Source organism: Suillus paluster (genome assembly GCF_016628075.1).
Source record: "Suillus paluster strain FC165 chromosome Unknown EDB91scaffold_99, whole genome shotgun sequence".
Classification (NCBI taxonomy): Eukaryota; Fungi; Basidiomycota; class Agaricomycetes; order Boletales; family Suillaceae; genus Suillus; species Suillus paluster.
Genome location: NW_024537659.1, coordinates 42136 through 60467, shown reverse-complemented (window position 1 = coordinate 60467; position 18332 = coordinate 42136). Strand labels below are relative to the sequence as shown.

The 18332-nt window shown below is 48.8% G+C and overlaps 6 protein-coding genes across 6 annotated transcripts; 3 read left to right on the top strand and 3 right to left on the bottom strand.

Annotated features, from left to right (window-relative positions):
* Positions 1-216: 216 nt before the first annotated feature.
* EDB91DRAFT_1254083 (WD40-repeat-containing domain protein) lies at positions 217-3014 on the top strand (the record flags this gene model as incomplete). Its single annotated transcript, XM_041323750.1, has 3 exons — positions 217-1140; positions 1202-1274; positions 1327-3014. 3 exons carry the CDS (start codon positions 217-219, stop codon positions 3012-3014), a joined length of 2685 nt encoding a protein of 894 aa, XP_041171593.1.
* A 422-nt stretch (positions 3015-3436) lies between these two features.
* On the bottom strand, positions 3437-4465 carry EDB91DRAFT_899528 (uncharacterized protein). The gene is made up of 4 exons (XM_041328780.1): positions 4373-4465; positions 4058-4315; positions 3534-4004; positions 3437-3473 (listed from the first exon to the last, which is right to left on the bottom strand). The coding sequence occupies exons 2-3, from the start codon at positions 4131-4133 to the stop codon at positions 3586-3588; spliced, it is 495 nt and encodes a 164-aa protein (XP_041171592.1). The 5' UTR covers positions 4134-4315; positions 4373-4465; the 3' UTR covers positions 3437-3473; positions 3534-3585.
* Positions 4466-7727: 3262 nt separating this feature from the next.
* EDB91DRAFT_1061374 (uncharacterized protein) lies at positions 7728-8003 on the bottom strand (the record flags this gene model as incomplete). Its single annotated transcript, XM_041314438.1, has 1 exon — positions 7728-8003. One exon carries the CDS (start codon positions 8001-8003, stop codon positions 7728-7730), a length of 276 nt encoding a protein of 91 aa, XP_041171591.1.
* A 2297-nt stretch (positions 8004-10300) lies between these two features.
* EDB91DRAFT_899290 (uncharacterized protein) lies at positions 10301-12584 on the top strand. The gene is made up of 5 exons (XM_041328779.1): positions 10301-10321; positions 10404-10548; positions 10607-10681; positions 10740-10866; positions 10917-12584. The coding sequence occupies exons 4-5, from the start codon at positions 10794-10796 to the stop codon at positions 12476-12478; spliced, it is 1635 nt and encodes a 544-aa protein (XP_041171590.1). The 5' UTR covers positions 10301-10321; positions 10404-10548; positions 10607-10681; positions 10740-10793; the 3' UTR covers positions 12479-12584.
* A 302-nt stretch (positions 12585-12886) lies between these two features.
* Positions 12887-14412, bottom strand: EDB91DRAFT_1316386 (uncharacterized protein; the record flags this gene model as incomplete). Its single annotated transcript, XM_041325191.1, has 5 exons — positions 12887-13294; positions 13344-13981; positions 14029-14147; positions 14196-14217; positions 14268-14412. 5 exons carry the CDS (start codon positions 14410-14412, stop codon positions 13103-13105), a joined length of 1116 nt encoding a protein of 371 aa, XP_041171589.1. The 3' UTR covers positions 12887-13102.
* EDB91DRAFT_1165152 (uncharacterized protein) lies at positions 14390-15421 on the top strand. Its single transcript, XM_041319953.1, is given in 5 exon segments — positions 14390-14450; positions 14463-14655; positions 14706-14828; positions 14885-14947; positions 15002-15421. The coding sequence occupies 4 exon segments, from the start codon at positions 14653-14655 to the stop codon at positions 15341-15343; spliced, it is 531 nt and encodes a 176-aa protein (XP_041171588.1). The 5' UTR covers positions 14390-14450; positions 14463-14652; the 3' UTR covers positions 15344-15421.
* The last annotated feature ends 2911 nt before the right edge of the window (positions 15422-18332 follow it).

Sequence of the window (18332 nt, the reverse complement as noted above, 5' to 3'; positions counted from 1 at the left end):
GATTCGAGAGCCGAGAAGTACCGACTGCACTATAGATGACAGCTACAAGCCGTTATGTACTTAATGGATGAACCTGCCCTGTCTCGGTGGTGCCTGGAAGATACTAAATGCAGCCTGTGAGCGCGCAGTGCACGCACCTGTGCAGCAGCCAGACGCCCACAATTCCTCCACCCAAGTCCACCTCGACCGTGCCCAGTACCATCAACCTCCATTAGAATGTCGCAACTCATTCCAAACACCACACCTGATCGAGAGTTTGAAGATCATACACACGTTATACGCGCTTTAGCAGTTTTCCCTGATAGACGACGTATGGTTACGGGCTCGGACGATAAGACCCTTCGTTTGTGGGACTTGAAGGACGGAGTTATGTTGAAGAAAATGGAGGGGCATCACGCCGAAGTGACCGGAGTGGTAGTATCACACGATGGGCAATTGATAGCAAGCGGTGATCAGAGTGGGGAGGTGATCGCCTGGCACGGAGAAACTACGGAACGTCTTACCCTTGAACCCATCAAAGCTCACTCCAGTTTTATCTATGCGTTGGACTTTTCTCCCGATGATGCAGTGCTGGTCACTGGTTCACAGGGCGAGGGAACCATGACAAAGCTGTGGAGCACGACAACCTGGCGGCTGCAAGGAGATCCAATCCCGTGTAGTTGGGTCTTCTGCGTTCGGTATTCGCCGTCTGGCGAACTTCTTGCGATGACAACATCTGGCTTCATTGAAATTTATAATTCTGGCACCAGGGAATGCGTCGTAAGGTTGAAAGGTCAAAACTTGACGTCACTCGCGTGGACGCCGGATGGCACACGTCTTGTCTCAGGGGGGAGTGCGATTGATCCCACCATACGGGAGTGGGATGCCTTGACATGGAAGCAGGTCGGTAATGCCTGGACAGGTCACACTAGCGCAATCTTTGCCATTGCCATTCACCCTGATGGCATGCTCGTCGCCTCCGCATCTGGTGATAACAATATCTTTCTCTGGCGGCTCTCAGATCAACAAAATATCGCCATCTTCCGGCTCTCAGGCTGGGTGTCATGTGTCACCTTCTCCATCGACGGCAATCACATCCTCGGCGGAGGCGCTGATATGAGCATCTCGGAGTGGGAAGTACCCGAGGACTTGAAGTCAAAGGTACTTTCCCGTTTATTTCCCGCCCCTTCGTGATCTCATCTTACGTCTTCATGATGACAAGGCTCAAACGCCTGAAGAGTTATTCACACAGGAGATCACAAAATTGAACAGTGCTGCTGACACGCAAATACGAAGTATGTAAGCTCTAAGTAACACACGCATCGAGATGCTTAAATATTTCCTCAGGCCTGCGCGAGCAGTATGTCGATCTCTCCGAAGCCGAAGGTGTCATTCGAAAGATCATTAACACTCAGCTCGACACCATACCGCCTCGTCTACTCAACACCGCCACCGGACTCTTATGCCCCCAAGAACTGCAGACACGCATGTTCGAAGCCAGCACAGAGTACAAAGAGCTTCTGTTACGGATTATGGAGCATCCAGCCCTGCCGACAAAGCACATCGCAGAAGCGGTGGCGACGTACTTCTGTTGTGTCATGCTATCACATAGGTGGGAAGCAACGGAGCCGCTGCTGCACGACATCCAGGACAAGGTTGTGTACGAGTTGAAGGCAGCTGGTGGTTTTATAAAGTTGCAGTCATTCTGCAAAATTGCTCGTGATGAGGGGTATCACTGGGCGTGGGTTGATACATGTTGCATTGACCAGAAAAATACTGTCGAGGTCCAAAAATCACTGAACTCCATGTTCGCGTGGTATCGCAATTCAGCGCTCACAATTATCTACCTGGTGGATGCTCCGCCTTCGTCCGAGCCTGGCGCACTGACAAAGAGCACTTGGAATACCCGAGGATGGACTGTCCCCGAATTCCTCGCTCCTAAAGTCATCCGCTTCTACCAACAGGATTGGACTCTATATCTCAGTGACGACTCCCCCAACCACAAGGAGTCTGCCAGAATCATGGGCGAGTTGGAGGATGCGACGGGCATAGATGCACATGCCCTCGTCGCCTTCCAACCTGGGACGAGAGACGCCCGCGAGAAACTCCGATGGGTGTCTATGCGCATTACCACTGTGCCGGAAGACATTGCATATTCATTGTTTGGCATCTTCGGCGTCCAACTCCCTATCCTTTACGGCGAGAATAAGCAAAATGCGCTTGGGCGGCTCCTGCAAGAGATCGTGGCTCGCTCGGGCGACATTTCTACCCTGGACTGGGTCGGACAAGCATCCCAGTTTAATAGTTGTATTCCAGCCGACATTTCCTCATATGCAGCTCCATCACTCATCCTGCCGTCTTTGCCTGAAGATGAGATTCGGAAGATGGTCTCTTCGCTGCAAAATACCGTGGCTGTGGACCTGGCTTCAAAATTTTATGACCAGCTTAATCAGCTGGAACCTCCTCGCTTCGCGAACTGCAGACTTCGTCTGCCTTGCATCACATTCCCTGTCACAGAAATCAGACGGAGGCGTGGTCCAGCCCTAGAAACTCATTTCACGTATAGAGTCAAAGCAGATAGGCTTGATGACCTGCTGATCACTACCGAAGAGAAGTTGATTCAGTTCACGCCAGAAAGGCGCACTCTACAGTCGTTCTTCCTTGTCCGTCCGTGGGATCGGTGTCTCCTCGAGCCACCTGCCTTTGCGGAGCCGCCTGCCTTTGCAGACGATGCGGAGAGTGATGATGCGGAGAGTGATGTATCCGATGATGATTATTGGACCGTACTCGAGCCTCCGTCAGATCAGTCACCAGGTGGTGCTCTTGTAGAACAGGAGCTGGTTGATTCGGATCCTTACTCTCGAGCATTACGAGTGATTGCTCGCCTTGGACAGCCGTTCGGCGCGTTTTTGTTAGTGCAGCAGCGCAGTGGGGAGTACAAGAGGATTGCTTCGGATTACAATATCGTTGCACAAGTCAGAGACGTGGCTTCTGTCCCCAACATGATGAACATCAAGACCCTCGAAATATTGTAACTGTATGTATTCCGAACACCAGAGATCTCCAAGCAGTTGTTGTTCATACCCTCACGATATATGGATACAGATACCGTGTAATTATTTACGCCTCATCTTTGTGATGCCCTACAAGCAGTAGTACACATACTGATACTACAGTGGTGATATATTGCCTGGAATTAAAATCTTGCCAAAGACAAACAGATCAGCCAGACTGCCACAATTATTCAAACATACGCAGGCGGTGCAGTAAAGTGACTTCAAAATTGTGTTGATTAACTCCAGCAGAGCCCACAGCTTCCCTGACAGCAACCGAACTCGGAGACGCCATGCAGCGCTCGAGAGCAACATGAACAGGATGAACTGACCCCTGCTGGGCCTGAGTACAGTGTTGCTGGTCCCGAAGATAGAAGGTGCGTTCGAAAATAACAACAGTAGCTAATTGATGAATAATAAGCAGGTTCATTGTGAAGTCACCTATCTCACCGGAACCAAGCTGAATCATCGTTCGCAGCGTAGGATGAGGAGACGACGAACATATTTATTCTCTTGTTCTATATCGCAAATGACTTCGTCCACCGTGTGTGCTTTATCTTTGACGTCGCTTACGATTCCGAAACCATCCTCGTCCGCTGCCTGGATGCCCTGCTTTGCGGAGAGCGCAGGTACTTTGGATATACCACAGGTATCCTTGTACTTCTCGAACCCTCCGCCCTCGCGGTTTCGAATTCGGTAAATGTAACATCACTTCCCTCGCCCGTCTCACTACTTGTGGATCCTCTCCTTTTCTATTCGCTATGACTTTTATTCTCGTATTAGCCGCAAGTTCTCTGATAGTTCGTTTTCTGGTAAGGATACGAAAAGGTGGTTTTAGGGGTGTCGGATCGTCTGGGCGGGGTGCACGGGTAGCGGGAGTGATGCGTGCTACGCGGATGGTTAGGGATATAGCTGAAGTGGATGAAAAATGCGTCTCTCCAAATATGAGTATTACTGTCATTGCGGAATCATCTATACATTACGGTGAGTCGAAATTGAGTGAAGGTATGAAGGCGCGGACGCACCAGTATCTCCTCCGCGTTCGAGAGCGATGTAGACGATATGTATGAGAGGGGAGACAGTTTGGGGCCTGTGTTGCATGTGATCGTTGCACAGACGAGGGAGAGGTACGAGGATGATAGGGCGTTTAAGGAGATTGTGGGGAGTATTTATCCTGAATCTGCCGTTGCTGTCAGGTAGGTTGAGATTGATTCTTGTGGACGTGCGCTGGAGGAGACGCTATTGTCTTTGGGTCTGATCGATCTGACTGGCTGATCAATGTTCTATTGTGCCCTTATAAGTTACACCTTATATGTAGGAACGTAAATGATGACACAAACATCCCTCGCCAGCGAATCGACGAATGCCCTTACATAGTATCCTTCTTCGCGATAGAAGTGCCAAGGTGTTTGATGTGACTCACTGGAGTAGATAGGTTGATTGTAATCGCTATCGTACGATCAAAATCAGCGATTAGATGAGGCTGATAAGGATTATCGAAGACTTGCAAATGATCTGGTAGTCCTCTTTGACGAAAGCCGAGACACCTTTATGTACACTACCACAAATAGGCATGATGCTTAAGAGCAGGTCTCTGGGTCTTGGAAGGTCTGAGATGAGTGAACCGACAACTTGTCAAAATTATTGAATCACAAGTGATCTCCTCGCTGCGCTTGCTGGAGTGTTCTCCCGGAACAACGAAGATCCGTCTAAAAGCATCGCCAACGCAGGCTTAGCCCTTGATTCAACATGTCGATCAGCTCACCAAGACAAGTATGTGATCGTGACACTTCCGACACTTCGAGAGGCTTAGTGACCTTTTGAAAAAGAATCAGAACGGAGATCTACTGTTACGAGAATCGGGTAACAGAAAAACATCTATATGCACGTTCCCGGAGTAAGCTTCACCTTGTCAGGGTCCCTGAATCTGGACAAAGACAAATGCACGACCTGACCATGCCAAAATGCCAAAGCTATAGCAAGCATCGCCAAACATTATCTGAGGGCTTGAAAGAAGTTCGCCTCGGTCATTGAACTCACAAGCGTCAGTAGATCATTATATTGAACCGCACCTGTTTATAGGGGGAACCAAAGGGGAGCCGGGGGTGTTGGTTGATAAGATTCTGCAGTGCGGAGATATCGTTGCGATTAGATGCTTGATTATGGCGCTGAACAGGCGCTGGAAGGATTCCTACCCATGCGCACAAACAACACCATCACACCCCTGCAGACAACCTATAGAGCTAACTCACATGAACTAGTATAACGCGCCTCCACTGACAGCACCTTGCAGTCATGACATGTTCTATAGTGTCCAACTTCTGACGGGAGCGGTGGCCAAGCGCTAGTGAGTGCACCCCCTGTAACGAGTCGACATAGTAGGGTTTCCCCAAGAGACTATAAATGGGTTTGTTTGTTTGTTTTTTTAAAAAAAAAGTGATGAACCATAGCGTGACTCGCGTGACAATTTTGTCGGAGAGATATCGTTTTAGTCAGAGGGAAAGACAACCGCGCATGCTTTCGAGTGCAAGTATGCAAGGGGATTCATGTTTTGGAGAAAGTCTTTGTCGGTGAGACGGTTGTCGGAGAATGCCGTGAGCACTGAGGAGTACCGCGTTGTTGATGCTTATTTACGCGTTTCAATCCACTGCTTCTTGGTTGCTTTGACGCCAACAAAGTAATTGACAATATTAATGATGCTGGATTTACAGAGGGTACGACTCTTGTATTCAGTGGTTTCCGGACGTGACCAGTCAGGTACATAGTTCACCTGTGTATGCGATATGAATGTCGCAGAATTTCCTGGCAGATAATAAGCATCCCCACTCCAAAGTAATCATTAGTGGTGAGCATTCCCCCCCCTCGATCTTCTCTGCTGATAACTCATTTAGCATAACTCTACCGCACCGCACGTGAGCCTCTACCATCCCCCTGGTCTCTTTTCAGATGTTTGTGTCGACTCCGATGCCGCCGCCAGTCCACAGACTCAGACGATGAGCACACCCTGACTGCTTTCGGTGACGTCCCTCTCACTGAAGAGTAAATGCTGCTTCCGGCTCCTCGTCCCCTCAATCGATTGCTCTTGAAGGTGAAGTGTCCGCCGTTCCCTAAGAAGCGCACGAGTTTTCCAAGCAGGGCAGTTCAGTCCAAAGGTGCGTATCGCTATTTCGTGGTTGCTTGTGCTCGTATCTACGATCATAACACAGAGCCCAGCTGGCAAATTCTTAAAGAATGACGCATCGGTGTCTCTATCCCCATCCCTCTTTATCGATGCATTGAAGAACTCCCTTCGATCTGGCAAGCGACATCCTACTCAGCACTCGTCTGTTGAGTCAGAAACACCCTCCCCCCACCAGTGCCACGAGAGCTCACCTCCAGCAGCTCGAGTGCTTCATCTCAGTTGTATGATTGCGAATGCCGTTGCGTTGCGCTCGTTCATCGATGTAATCTTATTATGACCATGTATTAGTGTATCAATACATACCCTGTTCCAGACGACTGACCTACTCCTCCATTCTTTGAATACCTGTTCCTGCGTTTCTAACCGATTTCAGGACTAATAAATATGGTCCCCATACTTTGCTAGAACCCTCCTTCCCACAAGTCCTCGCCTCCTACTTCAAAACTTACTCCCAATCAGGTTTCTACCACGCCCTTGTCGCACGCGCGCATATGTTGATCCTCCCTCAAGCTCTATTCTCGCTGATCGGAGACTTGGCGAATCGATAGAATGTGAGTTGTTCCTCGTTCAAGTTCGAGTTTTGTTGACCGAAGACGTTACCGATCTATTCACATGTGAGTATGTTGGTCGAGCCCGAGCCTTGCTGACCGAAGTCATTGCTCATCTGTTTGCAGCGAGTGACTCAGTGCGTTGATCCCTTCGAGTGGGAGCTTGCTAACAGAAGAAATTGCTGATCCGCAATGCATATATATGTGGTCCATCAACGTTCAATGGCCAGCCCTCCAACATAGCTATGGGCAGAAACACGTTACACCATGCAAGAGAGTTCTCGTATTGAGGGCATCGGATAGCCGCTTGCTGCGTCAATAGGCCTCGAGTTGACATCTGGACTCGTCAACTACGCCGGTGGTGCAGGGAGCGTCAAAAGATAAGGGTGGCGGTGGCAAGGCAGTTGATGTTGTTCTCGGTCGCGAATTTTTGAGGTATAGTAAGTTTATTCAGACACATTGTTTCACGATATTCAACAGGCCTCAGATCATGACTCTCAATAGTGTTATTATGATGTTCAACCGCTGTCAAAAACAATGATTTTTCAACTGTACCCTAGCGCGCGTCCTATACCAGACGTTAACCCCATCCCACATTCAAGAAATCGATGTCTACGATAGCGACGACATCATCATCACACGCACCAGTAATCCGCCCAAATCCAGATCCATCTAACCGAGCCAATGCGAGTTAACATCAACCGCATATGCGTGATCGGTGAACGAACACGTTCAAGTTGACCCGCTGCCAATCCTCCAGCAAGTCTTTAACCTGGGCGGGGGAAACTCGCAACACAACTATATATTTGCAACCTGTAGCACTTAGCTGCCCCTCGTTGTTGGATCCGATGACACAAGTCCTTATCATGTCCTAAATGTCCTATCTCCAGACTGTCTCCTTCGCGCGCCACACAGATGCTGCCTATATAGTATACACTTAAAGTGTGATACCGCATATCAGATATACTATGAATCAAGCGGTTCCACTTCCACCTTCCTGAAATCTTCGTCCATCTGTTTCCAAAGTTCCTCCTTACCCGTCGGCTTGATAACTTTAACTCCATCACCGGCTCCAGTATTCCAAAAATAAAAGTTGTTCCCAGATGAAAACAGATATTGAGTGCCATACAAATGTTGTTGCAGAAGGACCTTGATATCTGTCATGCCGGTGGCACCCTCGAGCATCTCTTTGACTTCATCTTCATCGGTGATTTCGTCAGTCCAGCCTCTTGGGAGGCTCATTGTTGCCTACATCCAGTAAGTCAGACAACTGTTGTCTCATGATTCACAACCAACACAAGGTCGTACCTCAAACGTAGAATCTGTTGCTCGATGGAGGTCAGTGACGGTTCAATGATTGTTGTACAATAGGTCACACATAAGGTGGTTCGAGGTTGATCTTTGTGAACGTGCAGAGGGATTATTAGCTGATTGTTGTTCGATTGTGACCTTTATAAGTTGCACCTGTTGTGGGAACGTAATGATGACACAAACAATCTTCGTCAGCAAACCGAGGAATGTTATGCTTCTTTGCAATGGAAGTCCTCGCCAGGGAACCGAGGAATACTCTCAAATAGTATACTTCTTCGCAATGGAAGTGCCAGGGCGCTTGATGTGACTCACTGGAGCAGATAGGTTGGTTGTAATTACTATCGTACGATCAACATCAGCGTGATTAGCGATCAGATGAGGCTTTCTTGACTGATCAGGAATATCAAAGACTTCACCATTCTGTACACTGGCCCTTAAAATGAGAAGTGCATCATGATGCTTAACAGTCTGGGTCTTGCAAGGTTCGACCTTGGACTTCGAGGGACATGTGAATGCAGCCGTGAGTAGTTGAGCAAACTGAGCAAACTTGGAGTCATATAACAGGATGTTAAATACAGGAGTCGAAGGTGACCTTAAAACCTTGAGAAGAACGAGGTATGTGCATTACCTCACTTGAAGATCTCAACCGCTCGGCAAGAATAAGTAGTCTCAAGTCAACCTGTCTTCTGACAATTTGCACATACCTTCTAGGTACGCTCTCACCATGACCGCCGTCCATCCATTCGAAAGCTTCGCGAATGCAAGGCTTGGTCGCTTCATCAACATGAGTCGACTCAGCTAGGGAATTTTACTTCGATACTTTGAAAGGCTGGAGGACCTTGAAAAACAGGCAGAACGGCATCCGTCATGAAATCCACTGTCAGGAGATTCGCGCAACAGGAAGACACATTATATGTACATTTCCGGAAGCAACTCTACTTCTCTACGTTGTCGATTGCTTTCTGGCGAAAGGCAACGAGTCAACCGTGAGACAGAAAATGGAGTCGCAGACCCTCGAAGGTTGTCAACGCATGTGATAGGGTTCGTCGTACACCATCAAATGTTCTTCTCTGGCTTTCTGATCTGATGCAACACCAAGCGGAAGTTCGCGCATAAGACGAGGGAGAATGATCGCATCTATATTTCCTTTAGTGAGGGCAGCGGTGTAGGACAATAACTCATGCAAGATATTATTCATGCGGCCATCCAGGATAGATGACCTTCGCGACACTGACGAGCCGTAAGCACTATCAGCCAGTTTCGATAACCGAGAAGTACCGGCTGCACTAACACAATTGAATGCGAGGGGGTGCGTTTTGGGAGGTGTGGAGATACACGTTGGACTGGTGTGCAGAGGCACAGGGTGTTATACCGTCGGGAAGCAAAGTAGATAACGGAGACTATTTTTGCCACTGCAGCGGCCTTATTGTAGGCGAATTCTCATGCCCTGGGCAACTATGGGAACACAAGGCAGGTGAACAGAGCCTAAAAATCCACAAGTACACGCACCTCTGCGGAAGCAAGACACGCACAATCCCTCCGCCCAAATCTACCTTGACCGTGCTAAACACCATCAACCTCCAATAATGTCTCAGCTCATTCCAAACACCACACCCCTTCGAACTTTTGAAGATCATACGGCCACCATACGTGCATTAGCAGTCTTCCCCGATAGACGACGAATGGTCACAGGCTCGGACGACAAGACACTTCGTTTGTGGGACTTGAAGACAGGTGTTGTATTAAAGAAAATGGAGGGGCATCGCAATCGGGTGTGGGAATTGACGGTATCACGAGATGGGAAGATGATAGCAAGCGGTGATGTGCATGGAGAGCTCATCGCCTGGCACGGAGAAACTGGGAAACCACTCACCAAACCCATCAAAGCCCACTCCGATGGGATCCGGTCGTTGGACTTTTCACCCGATGGTACAGTGCTAGCCACCTGTTCAAAAGACAAAACGACGAAGTTTTGGAGCACGAAAACCTGGAAGGTACAAGGAAATCCAATCCAGCGTAGTGGTAGCGTCTGGTGTGTTCGGTATTCGTCGTCTGGCAAACTTCTTGTCACCGCAACAGACAGGGATATTGTAATTTATAATTCAGACACAAGGGAACGTGTCTCATTCAAGGGTCACAGAAGATACACCTTGTCACTAGTGTGGACACCCGATGGCACACACCTTCTCTCAGGGGGAGATTATCAGGATACTACCATACGGGAGTGGGATGCATCGACATGGACGCAGGTCGGTGATCCCTGGACGGGTCACACTAGTGATATCCGTGCCATTGATATTCATCCCGTGGGCACCCACGTTGCTTCCTTAGGTTACGACAACCATGTTCGTCTTTGGCGGCTCTCAGATCACCGAACCATTGCCATCTTCCAGCACCCAGCCTTGACGGTATGCGTCAGTTTCACCATGGACGGCAAGCACCTCCTCGGTGGAGGTGAAGATAAGATGGTATCAGAGTGGGTACTACCCGAGGATGCTTGGCCAGAGGAAAGTTTCAACAAACCGGCATCAAAGGTTGATTTCCTACTACCCCTTCGCGATCTCATCTCGCGTCCTTTTGGTGGCCAAGCTCGAGTCTCTGATTCAAAGGCATGTTTCCACCCTTCAAGACTCTAATAACCCAATTCGAGCATGCTTCTTGCTACAGATCCTCACCATCAACACCACCGCTCGCAATGCATGCACTACGAGGGACTTGTCAATGTCTACCACTGAAGAGTTATTCACACAAGAGATCTCAAAATTGAACAGTGCTGTCGACACGCAAACACAAAGTAAGCCCTGAGTCACATGTGCTAATCAAGATGCTTAACTCTCTCCTCAGAGCCGCGCGAGCAGTATATTGGTGTCTCTGAAGCGGAAGGTGTAATTCGAAACATCATTAAAGTTCAGCTGGAAACCGCCCCCCTTCGTCTAGTAAACACTGCCACCGGGCTCTTATGTGCCCGAGAAGTGCAGATATGTATGTTCGAAGCCAGCACAGAGTACAAGGAACTTCTGTTATGGACTATGAAGCATCCAGCCCTGAACCGCATTGTAGAAGCGGTGGTGACGTACTTTCGTTGGGCCATGCTATCGCATAGGTGGGAAGTGACAGAGCCGCTGCTGTACGACATCCAGGACAAGGTCGTGTACAAGTTGAAATCAGGTGGCGGTTTGAGTATCGCGAAGTTGCAGTCATTCTGCAAAACCGCTCGTGATGTAGGGTATCACTGGGCGTGGGTTGATACATGTTGCATCGACCAGAAGAACAGTGTTGAGCTTCCGCCGTTGTCCAAGTCTGGCGCGTTGGCGAAGAGCGCTTGGAACTCCCGAGGATGGACTGTCCCAGAATTCCTTGCTCCTAAGGTCATTCGCTTCTACCAACAAGATTGGTCTCTATATCTTGACGACCACACCCCCAATCACAAGGAATCCATCAAAATCATGGATGAGTTGGAGGATGCGACGGGCATAGGTGCACGCGCCATTGTCGCCTTCCAACCGGGGATGAGAGATGCCCGAGAGAAACTCCAATGGGCGTCAACACGTGTCACCACTGTGCCAGAAGACACTGCATACTCATTGTTTGGCATCTTCGGCATCCAAATCCCTATCCTCTATGGCGAAAACAAGCAAAATGCGCTTGGGCGGCTCCTACAGGAAATCATAGCTCAGTCGGGCGACATTACTGCCTTGGACTGGGTCGGAAAACCTTCCGAGTTTAACAGTTGTCTTCCAGCTGACATCTCCTCATACGAAGCTCCGCCATGCGCGGAGTCATCTCTATCCGAATACCAGATTCAGTTATCGGTCTCCTCACTGCGAGATGCTGTAGCTCTAGAGTCGGCCTGGAGATTGTATCAGACACTCGACTACCTGTCCGCTCCCTGTTTCGCGCACCGCCGGTTGCATTTGCCATGCATCGTATTCTCAGTCACAGAAGCCAGGCGGAACCCTGGTCCAGACCAGGAGACATATACATATGCAATCAAGGCAGATGGACTTCACGACCTGCAGATCACCACGAAACACAAGTTCATCCCATTCTCGCAGGCAAGGCCGCTGCGAACCGGGCTGACGTTCTTGCTGGTCCGTCCATGGAGTCGTCACCTGCTTGAGCTGCCTGATGCTGCAGACGATATGCGGAGCGTGACAGATTGGTCCATACGATCTCTGTTGCATGACCGGCCCTCTGCAGAAAATGATCCGGTTTATTCAGAGTCTCACTCGCGAGCATTGCGATTGATGGTTCGCCTTGCGCAGCCTTTTGCCGCATTTTTGCTAATGCGGCAACACTCTGGAGAATTCAAGAGAATCGCTTCGGATCGTGATATCCTTGCACAAGTCAAGGACATCGCTTCTGTTCACGACACGATGGGCATCAGGACCATAGAAATTTCGTAGACGTATGTGTTTTGTTTTGAATACCAGAGAACTCCGAGCAGTTATCATTCTTACCCTCACGTCATATATCCATACATAGATACTGTATAATTTCCTTCAAAGCAGATGTCGGAACTATTCATCACGCACTTGTACTCCTCTGACCTGCACCATTAACGCCCTTTCGTATTCCACGCAATCACTCAATCACCAATTTACGCATCTTCTTCGTAATGCCCTACGAGCAGTACGCAACACAATCCAATATCACCGTACCCGGTTATCACGACCCGAGCGCCAACAGTCATGTACATGACTTCCCTGATGACTCAAGTATTACAATTGCACGAGCTGCCCCCCACCATGTTTTCTCTGTACTCCGCTTCGGATCACACACAAGCAGCAGTTGAACAATCCAAACGGGAACAACGATTAACGTAGTCTCTTCTAGCCCACCACACAAAACAAGATAGCCATGGCATCAGACGCACGCGGATGGACGACAGCTCCAAACTCAAGATATGCCACTCTGAAATAGAAAACCAAGTCAAACACGAGGAGATATAAGTCTGGTCTTATAAGCCAGTCAGTTGAACTGCCTGTTCTGCACTGTTGTGTCCGGACTCTGCCAGCATGAGTCATGGCCTACATAATGCGCACTTTGAGCGCACCTTGCAGGCAATGTAACAGACCTCGGTTGTCGTCAAGGACGACATTTACAAGAACCTGGGGGGCTTTGTCGGGATTTGAGGATTTGATATATCGAACTCCCAGGTGGAACGGAGACGACAGTGCCCTCCAAGGTTCAAAGGATTTTGTCTCTAGAAGGAAGATGGTCTGAGACAATAATAAGTACGCGGTCACAAAGACGAAAATAATTACATACGAGAGCGAACGCCGTACCACGATACACGAACCCAAATATATCCTTAAACTCCAGATGCGCCTTCGATACGCCGACTGCGTCAAGGCGTCTGACGGTGAATTTCTTGATGATCTGTGGAGTGCAATGTTGGGTGCACAGATGCGTAGGACGAGGGAAGGACAAACAATATTTATTCTCCTGCTCTATATCGCTGATTTCCTCGTCTACTGCGCGGGTTTTACCTTTAGAATCGCTTACGGGTCCGAAGACGTCTCCATCCGCTACATGGCTGGTTTTCTTTGCGGGGGAGCGGGCACTTTGAATATACCACCTATTTCCTTGTCTGTCCTCCCCCCGCCCTCGCAGTTTCGAATTCGGTAAATGCAACATCACTTCCTTCGCCCGTCTCACCACTTCCGAACCCTCTCCTTTTCCATTCGCAGCATCGACTTTTATCCTAGTGTTTGCTGCGAGTTCTCCGATGGTCCATTTGCTGGTGAGAAGGTGAAGAGGCGGTTTTCGGGGTGCGGGGTCGTCTGGGCAGGGGCCACGGGTAGCGGGGGTGATACGTGCTACACGGATGGTTAGGGATGGAGTAGTCGAGGTAGACAATGAATGAGTCTCTCCAAATATGAGCATTTCGATCGTTGCGGGACCATCTATGAGTCATGGTGAGTGGGAATCAAGTGAAAGAATGCGAACACACCAGTATCTCCCAAGGCGATATGCACACCTATCTCCGTCCGTCCCTCAGGAGAGAGACGTGATAAGCAGAGTATGTTTTCAAAGTAGATGCGAGATAGGGTAGCGGATGGATGGATGTCCCTGTAGGTTGTGAGTGGGTGTGTGATGGGGTATGAATGGCTCACATACATACAAACGTCATCTGAACTGTCTATGCACAAGTTCTTGAGTGATTCTGTACCTTTTAGTCGGAGGGGCGACCGCGCATGCTTTCGAGTGCAAGTGCGAGGGGATTGTGGAGGAGGTCCTTGTTATCGAGAAGATTTGCAGAGAAGGCGAGGCCATCGAGGAGCAGGTACGAGTCTAGTAGGGACAGTGAACCGCGATTGAGTAGACGGGAGCACATCGACCGCGTTGTTGATGCTTGTTTACGCGTTTCCCACACTTCGCTTGAGCCTTTGCTTTGACGAGAACAAAGCAATTGATGATTCCGAGCGATGCTGCTGGATTTGCAGAGGGTATAATTATTGTGTTCGATGATTTCTGTGGCCAGTCACTTACACAGTTTACCTGTGGACGCTTGAGATGCCCAGTATAAATGCGCAGAATTTCCTGGCAGATAAGCATCCCCACTTCAAAGTAATCAATGGTGAGCATATTCATCCTCCCCTCCATCTTCTCCGCTGAAAACTTGTTTAGTCTAACTCTACTACACTGCACGTGAGCCTATACCATTGCCCTGGCCTCTTTGCAGACGCTCCCGCCGAGTCCGATACCACCACAGACTCAGAAGACCAGCACACCCTCACTGCTTTCAGTGATGTTTCCGAAGAATCATTCGCTCACCTCCTCGCCCCCTTAATCGATTGCGCTTGAAGGTCAGGCGTCCGTCGTTCCCTATGAAGCATACGAATTTTAAAGAAGGGGAGTTCGGTCTAATGGTGCGTATCGCTATGATATGGTTACTTGTGCTCGTATTTACGGTCATACGACAGAGCCCGGCTAGCAAATTCTTAAAGAATAAACCATTGGTGTCTTCACCGTCACATCTATCCCCTTCCTTCTTTGTCGATGCTTTGAAGAACTCTCTTCGATCGGGCAAGCAACGTGCTACTCAGCGCTCACAATTAGACGCTGTTGAATCAGAAACCGGACCTCGTGCGACTGCCTCCCCAGGGTCAGGAGAGCGTAGCTCCAGTACTTCATACGACTGCGAACAGGGGCAGTCAGTTATCGCGAAGGCGGTTCCTTCCGTCGCCGATGTTCCTGAACCAGCCAACGGTTGGAAGAAACTACCTCCCAGGTTGCCAATTCCGAATCGGGACGTCGATGATTGAGAGGTTCGCGCCTCTTGTTCATCAATGTAGTTGTACTGTAACCGTGCTGTATCATACATACCCATTTTCAAGACGGTGGTGCGCGAGGGGCATCTTGCATAATCAACTTGTAATCGCCTGACCTGCTCCTCTTGACAGTGTACATCTCCATACCGCTCGTCATATTCGAATATAATTTGAATTATAACGATGTCTACGACTGCGATGACACCATCAAGCACGTTGACCCCTCAACCTGGGCTGGGGAGAGCTCGTGACACAACTATATAGCTGCAACCTGTAACACTTAACTGCCCCTCGTCGTGGCCACGGAGATGCATGGTACAAGAACAAAAGCCCATTGTGTCTTCATGTCTAGATTCTACCATCACAGATGTGTTTACGACGTTTAGAGTGTGATACTGCATATTAGATATATCAGAACAGATTCGCCTGCACCTTCGTGATATCAACGTCCATCTATTTCCAAAGTTCTTCCTTACCCGTTGGCGGGGTAACTACACTTCCCACATCAGTCAAACTATTCCAAAAATAAAAGTCGTTCAGAGAAAAACAGATATTGAGTGCCATACACTTCTGCTAGAATGACCTTCATATCGGTGTTGCCGGTGGTAATCTCGAACACGGTCTTGACGATGTTTTCGCTGTGGATTTTATCAGTTCAGCCTTTTGTGGGACTCAGTGCCGCCTGCGTTCGGCAAGTCAGACAATTATCGTCTCATGATTTACAACCCTTGTGAGGGCGCACCTCAGAGGTAGAGTGAGTTGCTGCCTATGGATGCGAGGGAGGTTAGTGACGGTTTGATCAATAGGTGACACGTACTGCCATCAAGTAGGTTGAGATTGATCGTCGTGGACGTAAACTGGAGGGAGAGGCGTTATTAGCTTTGGGGCTGATCGATGTTCGATTGTGACCTTTATAAGTTACACTATGTAGGAACGTAATGCCGATGACACAAACATTCCTCGCCAGCGAATCGACGAATGCCCTTACATAGTATCTTTCTTTGCAATAGAAGTGCCAGGGTGTATGTTGTGACTCGCTAGAGTAGATAGGTTGATTGTAATCGCTATCGTACGATCAAAATCAGTGATTGGATGAGGCTGATAAGGACTATCGAAGACTCGCAAATGATCTGGCAGTCCTTTGTGACGAAAGCCGAGACACCTTTATGTATACTAGAACAAATAGGGAGTCGTTATGACGCTTAATGGTAGGTCTTTGTGTCTTGGAAGGTCTTGGATGAGCGAACCGACAAATCTTATTGAATCAGAACTTAACCTAACCCTCGCTCCGCTTGCTGGAGTGTTCTCCCGAAACGATGAAGATCCATCCGAAAGCATCGACAACACATGCTTACCCTTAATTCAACATATCGATCAGTTCACCAAGACAAGTATGTGACCGCGATACTTCCAACACTTCGCGAGGCTTGGTGACCTTTTGGTAAATAATTAGAACGGAGATCTACTGTTACGAAATTCAAGTTAAAGGAAAACACCTTCCTGCACGTTCCCGGAGCCAGCTTCATCTTGTCATCCCTGAGTATGGATGCAGACAAATGCATGACCTGACCATGCTGAAATGACAAAGTTATGGCAAGCAATGATCCGAGGATTTGAAGAAGTTCGCCTCGGCCGTCTATTAGACTCACAAGTGTAAGTAAATTGAACCGCATTTGTTTATAGGGGGAACCAAAGGCCCAAGGGGAGCCGGGGGTGTTGGTTGATAAGATTCTGCGGTGCGCGTGACCAAGGAGATATCGTTGTCACTGTATGGCGCTGAACAAGCGCCGCACCCACACGCACAAATAACACCATCATACTAGTATTAGTAATAACATACTCCTTGACTCAACTCACAAACTATACGCGCCTCCACCCCAGTTCTATAGTGTTCAGCCTGCAAATCGGACTGCAATGACTCAGAGAGCGGCAGCTCACGAAGATATGGGAAGTATTCTTGCTGCAACCTTAATGGAGGCAAACCCTCATGCCCTGGGCGTCTGTGGAAACACGAGGCAGGTTAATGCAGTGAAGGAGCACGAAATACACGGTATACGCACCTGTGCAGCAGCAAGAAGCCCATATTCCCTCCACCCTGAGTCCACCCACATCATCAACCTCCAGCAAAATGTCGCAGCTCATTCCAAGCACCACACCCCGTCGAGTTTTTAAAGGTCATGAGAGTTCTTAACAAGTAGTAAGTATGCTTCTTCGTGATGGAAGTACCAGGGCGTTTGATGTAACTCACTGAACTAGATAGGTTGATTGTCAATTTGTAATCGCTATCATACGATCAAAATCAGGATGATTAGTGATTCTATAGATAACGCTTTCTCGACCGATAAGGATTATCGAAGACTTCACCTTTCTGCACACTAACCCTTGAAATGGGGAGTCATTATGATGCTCAACGGTAGGGGACAGCGGTGTAGGAAAACAATACATTATACATACAAGACATTATTAGGGCGTGACACCATTGTCATACGGTAGTACCGTCGAGGAAGACATATGATAACGGGGAGTATTCTTGCAGCAGCCTTAATAGAGGCAAGCCCTCATACACTGGGCGTCTATGCAAACACGAGGCAAGTTAACACATTACTGTAATGGAAACGTACAGTACATGCACCTCTGCAACAGTAAGACACCCACAATCCCTCTGCCCAATTCCACCTCGACCGTATTCAACACTACCAAAATATGTCGCAGCTCATTCCAAGCACCACACCCCTTCGAGCTTTTAAAGGTCATACAGAGGCCATAAACGCAGTTGCAGCTTTTCCCGATGGACGACGAATGGTCACAGGCTCGGACGACAAGACGCTTCGTCTGTGGGACTTGAGGACAGGTGTAGTGTTGAAGAAGATGGAGGGGCATCGCAATGACGTGCGGGGATTGGCCGTATCACGAGATGGGCAAATTATAGCGAGTGGTGATTGGAACGGAGAGGTCATCACCTGGCACGGAGAAACTGGGGAAC